This window comes from Haliotis rufescens, unplaced genomic scaffold (genome assembly GCF_023055435.1).
Source record: "Haliotis rufescens isolate VD_foot unplaced genomic scaffold, xgHalRufe1.0.p SCAF_3, whole genome shotgun sequence".
Classification (NCBI taxonomy): domain Eukaryota; kingdom Metazoa; phylum Mollusca; class Gastropoda; order Lepetellida; family Haliotidae; genus Haliotis; species Haliotis rufescens.
The window spans coordinates 16,318,576-16,330,898 of record NW_025964001.1 but is presented as its reverse complement, the minus strand read 5'-3'; the positions used below and the strand labels follow the sequence as shown (position 1 = coordinate 16,330,898).

Here is a 12,323-nt window from a genome sequence, read left to right as displayed (position 1 = left end):
TTTTTCGCTTCTTTTGTTGTATCAGATAGTGCAGACCACAAAGCGCACCTGTACATATGTTTTAAGCATTTGATTTTACTGCGACGTTGTGCCCATAAGTCGTATAGCATTGCCTTTCAATGCACATTGTTTCTTGCTATTGAAGACACTCGCAACGTCTATTGTAGACATGAGTTTAAGTGTGGGAGCTAGTATATCTGCAAGAGAGAGAGAGAGAAAGAGAGAGAGGCATATAGAAAACATCTAGCTCCTCTGATTAAACAGTGCATTATCACAAACATAGAATTGTACAAAGGACCCACACCCTAAAGCATCTCTTTCAATCGCTTCTACCTCGTCACGAACGGTTGACTGAAATAAAGATGGCGGTACCAACCCAAACACACAACAAACAATCGAAATAAATGTATGAGAGTTTGTGTTATATTTTCTGCCTGTGGTCCAGCAAAAATCGTTTATGATCAGTTGAACAACGATCACAATATATTCATCCTTTAACCGCTTCACGAGAATGAGTGATTACAATGTTTATTTAACGTGATAACCATGACAGGAGATTCGCTTAGTGAAGCTTGACGTTCATGTCAGAGCAGTCTTCCGTTTAACCTTGTCATCAAAGGTGATAAGACGCACGTTTTTGATCACGACGTATGATCGGAAATGATCTCAACTGTCGATACCATTTTGTCCTCACAGTGGTATATTTCCTTTTTTAACAACAATGGGCGCTATTTTATGTTGGAGGTTATGATATTTATAGTCGTCGATGTAGACAGTCTATCTGTCTTTGCCAGAGAAGGGCGTGCCAAGACGTAAAACATCTTCAAGAGGCCAAGATTGCATTTTGCAGAACAAATCAAAACATCAATCACAAATACGAATTGCTCTGTATAACTACAAGGAATTCTATCAAGGACATGTCAGTAGTCTTATGTAAATTGCCTAGACCAGGAATGAATGCCACTATTACCCGGTGGCATAGCAGTGTAATTTTTCAGTAGTTGGCTAGGTTCCAGCAGTGCGTTCAAATGCACACTTTTCAATTTATTAGAAAATTTCATGTACAGTAAACTACGGTCATAACGAACACGCTTATAACGAACTGACGGATATATACTTTTTGGTCCCGACTACTTGCTGTAGTCATGCTGTATATGTACATATAACGAACTACGGTTATAACGAACTAAAATTAGTAGTCCCTTTGAGTTCGTTATAACCGAAGTTTACTGTACTAGTATTTGAATGACTCTGGAGTGAGATTCTAAAATATTACTTTATTTTTGTGTGTGAAATTATATATGTTTTTAAAGTAAGGCAAGTATAACGTTACCGATGAAAAAAATCATATTGATGTTTTCTTTTATATTTTATAAATAGAATGTTCTTTTGTCCGCTTTGGTTTTTTTTAGGTTAGTGATTATTTGAAGTCACTGTAGCTTAATATCTCACCTGACCCGAGAGCTTAGACGAGCAATTTGAATTGAAGTTGGTGTGAATAGATACTGCTCACGGAATTTCAATATGCTCTATACAATGATCGGGGTCGCAAAGACAGACATATAGGAATAAGGTTTATATCAATGTGTATACTGTCAGGAAACGGATCTTTGTACATTGTGTCTTTAACAAAATCATCATGCATATTATTATGATGTTTTATTTGTTTCTTATGTATTCACTCGACAGTGTACTGGTAGTGTTCGACGTCTTCTTTATTATTCCAACAACGGTGTCATGGTGTGTCATGACAAGGATTTCTGAATTAATTGTTCAGTTACCACTAATGTTGCATAACGTTGCTGGTGAGCTTCAGAGACGGGCCACTTTATTTTACACTAAACAAAGAATGACTTGACTTAATGATTGCGTACATAATCCTGTGTAGGTTGAATATTCAGTATGGGTTTTGTTACAATGTAGTTTTTCAATCCGTACATTTTAATTATATTTACACTTTGATTTAAACATTTTCATTTTCTACAGACACTTAAGCAACACAAGGATTGGATTCATTCCGGCACGAGCATTTGAAAGATACAAGAAAATCCGAGAACTGTAAGTACTGCATATAAGGTTTTGAATGCCCAAGTTAGATGTATTTCCATGGGTTCGTTTTTTATATGCATTGGAAATTTTGCTCCTATTTCATTTCCAAAGAGCGAAAACTAACATCTTATCATAATACTAGTTAAACAATCATATCACATTTAGATCATCATATCTTTTCAGATCATATCACATTGATATATATGCCATTATGGCAAAGCTTTTGGAAATACGAAATTGGGTTCCGTTTGGATACTTTTACATGTGAGGTCACGTGGCTATATCCACATATGTCGTTAGTGGCAACGATAGACACTCAAACCTAATATGTTCTATGAAACAAAAATCCCGCATTTTTTTAATATATAAAGTACTTCGTTCACAATATTCTTTACCAGATATTTTTGTTAGTCATCCGATCTTTTATCATCCGACGGTTCCAATGAAAATTTTGGCATCAAATACTCAATAACATCTACAGATCTGCAAACACATGTTATCTCCTACATATAATCGGACGCGTGAAGATCCGGGCTAGAATAGGTTTTCAGCAACCCATGCTTGCCGTAAATGGCGACTATGCTTGTCGTAAGAGGAGACTAACGGGATCGGGTGGTCAGGCTCGCTGACTTGGTTGATGCATGTCATCGTAGCTCATTTGCTCATGGCATCAATCACTGGATTGTCTTGTCCAGACTCGATTATTTACAGACCACCGTCATACAGCTGCGGCGTTAAACAGCAAACAAACAAAAACATATAATCCATATTGCAGAAACATTGCTAAAAGCAACGTTAATTTAAGCGATAAAACCCTTTCCATACTCAATAGAAATTTGCTTAAAGCAGAGTCGATTGTACGATTCCGACTACATCTCGAGCATGTGTTTATGAATCACTGTCAAAGCGAAAAGGTGAGCGTATCCAGCCCCATCGGTGGCATCCGTCACAAACACATGCAAAGGCTGGTCAGTTGTTCACCTGAATAAAACACGGGAAAATATGATAATTCTTTCCATAATCATAACAAATCTCTGCAAAGAGTCTATTGTATGATTCCGACTAGATCTGAAGCGTGTGTTTATGAATTATTATCAAATCATTCCCATATTTCACACTCATATATAATAATTATGGGAATAATAACCCGACTTGGGTAAAGAATCTATGATGTAGAGTTGAACGTTATATAGTAATCAATATCATAATCACACCTACTTTGGTGGATTTCAGACACTTTCAGGTGACTATTTGTGATTCCGTTGAGCAGATAAGAGTGTGTTACAGACTAACGATCAGAAACGAATCACAAGAGGCGGAATATGGTTCTTTCATTACTCTTAGTTATAACCAGCATATCAAAGACATCTAACAGACACATGGGAAGCAAACATCCATTGTCGCCTCTTTGAAGCCATATATGAACATCATTTACACTTATCCGAGTTGTCACGTTCTTGAACATGGATACCATTGTTATATATGGATTATATGTTCAGATAAATGATATCATATACATGGACGATTTCACCAGTCATGAACTTAAACATAATGACACACGTTGCTGGTATCCTTGCCACTTCTTTAAACCCTGGTTTAATAGCGAAATTTGAGAAAACGGCTTTGTTTTCACTTTTGAGATTGGTATGTAATAATGTCAACGTGTCAAACGCAAATGAGAAGATAATATGAAAGCACTTTAATAAGCATACGTATAGCATTAGTGGGAATTATTGAAACATTTAACGTATACTGAACCACAAAAGTAACGTGAACCATGGATAGATATATTTGAAACCTTATTTGTCTAAACACTGTAAACATACTTTGAGACATATTTAAGATATGAAACTTGGCAAAACTGGTAATCAAGGTTGAAATTAAAGTGTCAAATGTTCTTCAAGTGAAACACAACATTAGTCTCTGAGAAAATGGAATCACAAGTCAGTATCTCGTGTGTCCGCCATGTGCATTGATGACTGCCGTGCAACGTCGATACATGAAATGGATGAGACTGTTGATGAAGGCCATAGGCACTTGAGCCCCCACTCCGAGGAACGCCTGACGCAGTTGAGCTGCAGTTGTCGGCCTTGGTCGGACGTCATTCTTTGAATCTCGTCCAACAGATGCTCAATGGGATTTGAATCTGGACTGAGGGCAGGCAACTGCATGGTTCTGCTGCCATTCTGCTGGAGGAAGTCTCTTGTTGCTCTCGCAGTATGGGCACGGGCGTTATTATGCTAAAACTCGTGGTTGCGGCGACGTGCCAAATGAGGTATGGCGTGTGGTCTCAAGACTTGAGCAATGTACCGAGCTGCTGTGACTCAATTGCCTCTCCCTGGACCGATGTTCTGGAAGACCACAGGGCCGACCCTCTGTGCAAGAACAAATCCACCCCACAGCATGATGCTCGGACCACCCCAAGAGTGTCTCTCAACAACACAAGCATCCGAATAACGTTCCCCACGGCGTCGCCAGACTCTCGGTCTGACATCTGCTGTTGAGATACAGTAACGGCTCTCGTCTGAAAAGAGGACTCTTCTCCACTGCTGGTGGCGCCAATGGTGGTGCTGTGGTGCCCCACAGTCCGACGGTCCCGGCGATGACGTGGTGTCAGAATAGTGTGGCCTGTGACAGTGGAGGTGTCTGCTCGTCAGTCGTCGACGCACGGTGTCCGCACTAATGTGTCGCCGCAGCAGTAACAAAGCGATCCTGAAGATGCTGTCGCACAATCTGACGATCCTGATGTCGGGTGTTGACCCTTGGTCTTCCACTACGTGGACGGTCATCTTTAGTGTTGGTGGTCTGGTGCCGTTGGTGGAGCCTGTATATGGTCCTTACGTGGACTTGAAATGCACTGGCTACTTGCCGGGTGGTTTGTCCAGCTTACAATCGTCCAAGGGCTTGGTGTCGCTGATTTCTTGTCAATCTTGGCATGTGGTAGCAATTCATTAACGAATGAATGTTATCCTATCTGGGTGGGTTTATATAGGGCAAGAAATGGGGGAACGCATGTGCATTTCAATTTGCACGGAACTCATGGGCATCGGGTTACCATGGCCGTTGCCGTGATGCGTTTGGGCGATCGGTTTTATTGTCATCTGCTTTCCTTTTTTATCAGCAAATTTCATTTTTCCGGGTAAGGTAATGTTAAATTTGAGAAACTTGTGACTGTGAAACTAAATGACAACTTTTCACGCAATGTTACTTGGGGTGACGTTTCTTTTGCGGTTCAGTATATTATTATTGCAATGGACTGAATTATCTGAAGGCCAATGTTAGACTATGTGTAGTCAAGATGTACCTGCTTAATCTTATTGTGTGTTTTAATCCCTTCATTTATGACTAGAAATATGTCTCGATTATTATAAAAACGCCATTCCTTTGTTCACTTCACAAGCGATTTGCAAATTTGCCGATTTCCCTTATCGTCTTTAGATTTATTTTCTAGTGCCATGCACTTAAGAAACATCATTTAATGTTCATTCTGGATTCTATCACAACGGACTTTCACGGTAATCGTATCGGGATTTATCTTAAAAGCACCATTTGTAGGTTCGTGTGGGAATATTGACATTGCTGTGATTGTATGAGATGCGTTCTTTAGGGTGTAAGAGTATTTCGAATCTTTGATCAGTTTATCAAAATAACTTTTAATCCTGAAAGAAAACGCCTTTCAGATTTAATCTGAAACAACCCATTAACAATTAAGTTTCACATTCAGCAAAAGGACACGCGTATAGTGAGTCTGATGGCCTTAGAATCTATTGTAGCGGATATAGTGACAGATAACGCGGTTGGCAAAGTGCATTGTGCAATCTGTCGCCAGTGTTGAAGTACTCAGAAGCTGTGCATCCCGATTTACCTAAGCAATGTTTTGTGAAAATTTCTGTCAAAAATATATTTGTCTCCTAAGTATTTGTTTTAGATGGCAGGATACAAAAAATCGTTGCAGTCGACCATTCATCAATTCTTATCAGTCCTGAAGATATCCGTTTTTTCATCTGTCTATATTTTCGATAATATTTACAAAATAAAGCTATTTCTTCATTCAAATATAACTTAGAAACTGACCTTATATTATTGCAACGCCGCACTCAGCAAAATTTGACGGCGATCTGTAAAAAAATCGAGTCTTGACCGGACAATCCAGTGATTGATCATGACATACATGAGCATCGAGCAACGCAATTGGGGCACGATGGCCTCGTATGACAAGCATATGTTGCTGGAGACGTACTGTCTTACCCAAAATCATCGCCGAAGTGTCTTCAATTACCATCTTGTGTCTTCAATTACCATATTGATCAATGTTTCATGACAGTACCGACAATTATTTTATAACCTTGGGCTGGCGAGGTATAAGCAGAAGGGGATGATCATACATATGCTTTAAGGCACAACGTCAACTACGCTAATAAGTTTGAACACCAAAACAGTCTTTGAACATTGGTCCGTTGTTCGTGCATAGCCATTGCAAACCTCAAAAGTGGGGATCATTAATTGTTTTCTTGTGCCTTATTATTTATGTAAAATCAATACTCATCAATACCGACAAAATTCTTTCGGCGTTTCGACCTTCTACTAAAATAAATGTTTCTTAAGGATAAAATTGAATGAATCTTTTCCAGCATCTTTGTTAATTTTGTCTGGCGCATATATTTCGTAATAGGTTGCGGCTGCGCCATTATTGCCTGAATATGTGCTGACCACCGTAAACTTACTAATATACGACATTTGTTTCACACATTTTTAGCAGAGGACAACGAATCCTATAAACACATGCATACATATACATGTGTATGTGTGGAGATTTATGGAGATAAAACATACAATCGCATTCTGTCATATTCAACACTGCACTGTGGTTGTTTCATAGTGTGTGGGGTTGGGGGTGGGGGGTTGGGGGGTTGGTATTTGGTGGAGACCAGAAATGGGCTTCACACTTTGCACCCGGGTCTTCGGCGTGATGAGCGACCGATTAAAACATTAAAACACTAGGCTCACACACATACACATACCACTGACAAGGCCCTATTCTTATGAATATGGAGGGGTTTTGTCGCTTATATTTATTATTCACCTACCAATTTGTGCAATTTGTAAATGTATTAGAAAATATTTAAAAAACGTGGTCACACAAAACCCGTTTCAAATAGTGCTGCCCTTTTGTTGGCGGAAGAAAGCTCAAGATCAGATATGTGTTTGCAGTTTTTTCATGACTGACATTTTGTCATGAATCATCAGCGTTTGTTGGGGAAAATCAATCCAATATACATTTAAGTTCTTCAGCATTATGATTATGTACGTGGTACGTGGTAACTTAAATAAGCACTGGTGCTGTTCAAAATACTCTTCACCCAAGATACTTAGATAAAAGCGATAAAACCATAATCATCAGAAATCTCTGATTGAACTACAAGGTCTAGGATGTTTCTCACATTCATTGGATGTGAAGCAACACAGGAAAATTCAGATTCCAGTTAAATATAAAATACTCTTCTTTTCTTTTGTAAAACTTCAAAATCAGAAGAAAAAAAATTAAGCTCAAAGAGCTGAAACGTTAAAAATATGTTAAGAGCACTGTGTACAGCTGGGATTGTTCATGGCATGGAGCTGAAAACAATGAGTTGCTGTGTGGTTATATCAACACACGTGAGAATATTCACTGAAGGTGGAGCATACGTGTGCATAGATACTCTGCCCGTAAGTCTGCATGACCAAACCATTTCATGCCAAAGTGAATTTGCTCATAAGTAGAATATAAGTTTCAAGTCCATCAAGCAAATTCATCCCTGTGTTCGTGTCCAGGGTATGTACATGTGTAATATGGAAATGCTCTCATCTTTGCCCCCGTGCAGATTCCTTGGGAGAATTGGTCTGGAGTAATTAATATGCTTGTAAGAGGCGACTAAAATGGATCGGACGTCAGGATCTGTAACTTAGAAGATTGCGTGCCATCGTGCTGCGACGACGTGGGTCGTTGGTCTGCCTGTTCCAGACTGGCCGCTGTGATATAACTAGAATTCTGACTGTACTGTTTAAACTTTCACTCACTTACTCGTTCCTCCCATTAGTAGTGTGTTCGTGTTACTGTTTCGCCGCGAACTTCCTGGCTGCAAAATTGCTGATTCGGCGTTGAGCAATAATTACCCACTCACTAATGATACTGCTGTAAAGAAACTGATGTTTATAACAGAACCTTGTTTTCATATGACAATTACACAAATGAATTGTTTCACATGTGAACACAAAGTACGTATTATTTTGCTCACATGTATATTTATACTACATATATTAAAATAACTGCATGTAAATAGGGCTACTGATGACTTCGTCTGCTCGTTCACATTTACATAGGTTGTCCGTGATTTGAACCACTGAATTTGATTTTAAAACGAACATTGTGTCTCCTTAATCTCGATCTGACGGAAATACAGTGTCTGGTGGTCACAGGTTACTTCTGCTTGTGCCCTGATAATTTCGATCAATGGCGGTAAGGAAATGCCATTCAACTTGTAATGCACCTGTCGAACTATCGATGAACATGACTGGTAAGTCACAAAGACGTTCTACTGAGGACTAATCAGAGGCTCTGGTGGGCATGATAGGGTTGGAACATCCTTTGACGACAAGTAGTCGAAACACTATGTTGCCTTGAGCTGTGACACAACTCCTCCAAATCAAGCTACTTGTTGGACCCACACTTCGTATGTTCATGCCAACGTCTGTACACTAGCACACGTCCATTAGCCTTTTCAACAGAACGTGACACTTCGCAGAAGGGTCATGTCCTGTATGTGCACCAGACTACGATCAATGCTGAAGGCACTGAATGAAATATTCGGCAATAACGTTGGGTTAATGTGTGACGCTGTAAAGGTATTTGGGGTCTTAGATCCGTCTGAGCTGCTTATCCGTCATGCTAATAGAACCCCAATCTGATGGACCCAGATACTCCTATCCTGTCCTGCCATTGTCACTTAAGACCGTCCTTTCCTTGTTCTGCCAGGGCCTACGTACGAACACTGAGGTGACTTGCTTTTGCATGTGTTTGTGACGGGTGCCACTGGTAGGGCAGGAAACGCCTACCTATTTTCGAACACCTGGTATAATCACTGTTTGATGCTTATGAGTCGGAGTCGTACACTGGATTTTAGCAGATATTGCTAAGGTTTGGTTTGGTTTGGTCAGCAATATTCCAGCTATAAGACGGCGGTCTGTAAATAATCGAGTCTAGACCAGACAACCCAGTGATTGACATCATGAACATTGATCCACGCAATTGGGATCGATGACATGCATCAACAAAGTCAGCGAGCCTGACCACCCGATCCCGTTAGTCGCCTTTTACGACAAGCATAGTCGCCTTTTACGGCAAGCATGTGTTGCTGAAGACCTATTCTAACCCGGATCTTCATTGCTAAGGAATATGGAAATGAAAAAAAATTATGACTATGGAAAGGGTTTTGTCGCTTTATTTAAACGGGCAACGTTAATCTAAGTAACTATGACACCTGCGTAAAACAGCACTTTACATCTTTTATGAATAGTTTGTTATTAATTATCGCACGCTGCAATATTCCAGCTATATGACGGCGGCCTGTTGATAATCAAGTCTGGACCGGCAATCCAGTGATCGATATTGTAAGCAACGATCCACGCCGTCGTGACAAGATGACATGCAATCGACCAAGTCACTGACATGACCACCCGATCCATTTGGTCGTCTCTTAGAACCGGCATAGGTTGCTATTAGGACTTGGGCGGTGGGGTAGCCAAGTGGTTAAAGCGTTCGCTCGTCACGCCGAAGGCTCGTATTCGATTTCCCACGTGGGCACAATGTGCGAAGCCCATTTCTGGTGTCACCGGCCGTGGTATTACTGGGATATTGCTAAAAGTGGCGTTAACAATACTCACTCACTGCTTGGGATCTTTCAGAATTGTATGTACATGTATGTACACATTAACTAGTGTTCAATAGCACCGTAAGTAATCAGAGAATGATCTAATGAGCTCTACCCATAAGAGATATAACTGAATTACAACATTTTCTTATTTCTGATTAAATATCCGTAATTAAGAAGAATATGCAATATTCAATGTCTATCTAAGACCTACCTCATCCATTCATATTGATTTAAAGGAAAAAGCACATATCAGTTAAAGAGTGACCTCAATCCCTATGTTTCTACTATAACAAGGCACTGGTGGCCCCAGCGACCTAATGGACTGCAAATGGTTGTGCAGGGTCGCGCACCTGAAACGTGTTAGAAGCTCAGATTTGCCCTTAATTGTCAGGACTATACCCGTTGTCGCTGGTAAACGCACACCATCCAAACACTTCGGACTTTACTGATGTGGGTATGCCGTGATATAACTGAAATATTTTGTTGAAAGCGGCTTTAAACCCAACTCACCCACTCGTCCTATGTATTTAATTCCATCCGTTAAACGTCTCTTCTCGTCAAACCAACTAACCTTTTACCTTGTAACCCCTTACAAGATTTAGTACATTAGCTCTACGTGCAGTTCACCTAGCCTAGATCTGTGTAGGAGAAACAGCGAATTACAAAATAATTACTCCAGCTACCACTTTACCCAGTGTCTGGTCTTATTCCATCGTTGTAAAGCAGCACATATCCCTAAGATTAATGAACCAACACAAGCAATTCCTCCTGTTCCATATCTAACGTTAAAGCTTTTCTTCATAACACCCTGTTTTAAGTTTGAACGTGCTAAGGTGTAATAGTCAGTAGAGCAATTCTGAAAAACGTCAGCGAACAAAATATCCTGTAGTCCAACATGATCTCTAGTGGTTGTGTGGTCTCAGCTGATCGGAGCACGTGTTGGGCCAAGGACGTCATCGACGAGGACGTTGACATCACGTAGACAATTAATGCCAAGCTAAAGATGGGATGTTCAGTGGCGTCGTGTATTGTCAAGATCACGATGTCGTACATTTGCACAACTCCTCTCGATTTCTCTTCCTGTTACAAGGGCCAAGGGAATTAAACTGTCCGCAGCCTTACGAGAACCACCCAGGTGGAGGCTGTCCCAACCGCATTATTTTAGATGTATTTATACTGTCCTGGAGAATATATTGTCTTATCGGTACATAGACAGCAGATAAGCGATGGAAACTCTCATTTTATCAGTTTGTCCTGAGGAAGGTATATTTAAGAAAACCTAATCGTATACATTACTCATAGTCTGGTGCCAGTTTCTAGCGTTTGCGAAAATCTAAAGAGAAAAACATTTTCTGATAAAACTGTTATCCGAAGTAAATTAGTCATATTTTCAAAAGCACGCGATCGAAAGAATTTTGTTGTTGTAATTTTAAAAGACTGTCTTTAAAATACTTAAAGCGATTTCACATTCAGCCTTTAATGTCAGTCCAACTTAGCAAATAACTGATATTGTTTCAGTTAAAAATCTGAAACACGACACATTTATGCCTCAACAAGGATCTGTCGTTGGTTCTTTTGTTCCAAAGACCTGTATTTGAAGATCCATCTTGGAAATCGCTATTGGGTTTTGTCTCAGTTTGATCAAGTAGCCTTCACGAGTGTGACTGAGAAGTCGTTTCGCTGGTTTAATTGTCCAGACTAAGCCCTATATTCTTGCTTTAAATTAGAAGTCAAGCCAGTAAGAATCTCTTTCCATCAACATTAACATATTACTTCTTTTGCTGCATTATACAGTTCAGAACAGAAAACGTCGCATCCAAGATTATTCATGAACTGAGTTCTCAAACTTAACTTAAATCATACAAATATCAAATTTCTATATTTCATATGGTAAATACACATCTAATAAAGCATCGTTATCAAACTGATTAAAATGGACAAAGAAATGGAATTATAGTTATAAAACCAATTCTTCTCATCCCATTTATACATCAAACAGCTGTTGAACATTTATTTCATTTTTATGATGATTCGTATTGTTTCCAGTATTAGCACATAAACACTGAACTGATGAAAAACATGTCGTTTTGATTTGGGAATTATGGCATTTAATGTTTTACATAAATCACCGAGTTTATGTTCTATGACCTTCTACGAAACAGTTCTCAATGACATTGTTAACATTTGAATGTGGCATCTTAAAGATCCTGATTAATTGGTTCATTTCTTCTTGGTTTATTACAGTTTCAAAGGCCTTCTATTCTGTTTTACAAGCCATCGATTTAAAATGCGATTGACTTGAGGAGTTGCTCTTGTTCAGGAAGTATGTGGCCGGGGCTCATGCTAATCACTTCATCTTGAAAC

General features: G+C 39.6%; 1 protein-coding gene across 1 annotated transcript in view; it reads left to right on the top strand.

Moving 5' to 3' along the window:
* The window catches only part of LOC124111929 (thyrotropin receptor-like), a 106,830-nt gene that overhangs the window by 66,519 nt on the left and 27,988 nt on the right, over positions 1-12,323 (top strand). Inside the window, exon 3 of the mRNA XM_048402860.1 lies at positions 1,987-2,058. Coding sequence (XP_048258817.1) covers positions 1,987-2,058 — 72 coding nt within the window. The remainder of the gene's footprint in view (positions 1-1,986; positions 2,059-12,323) is intronic.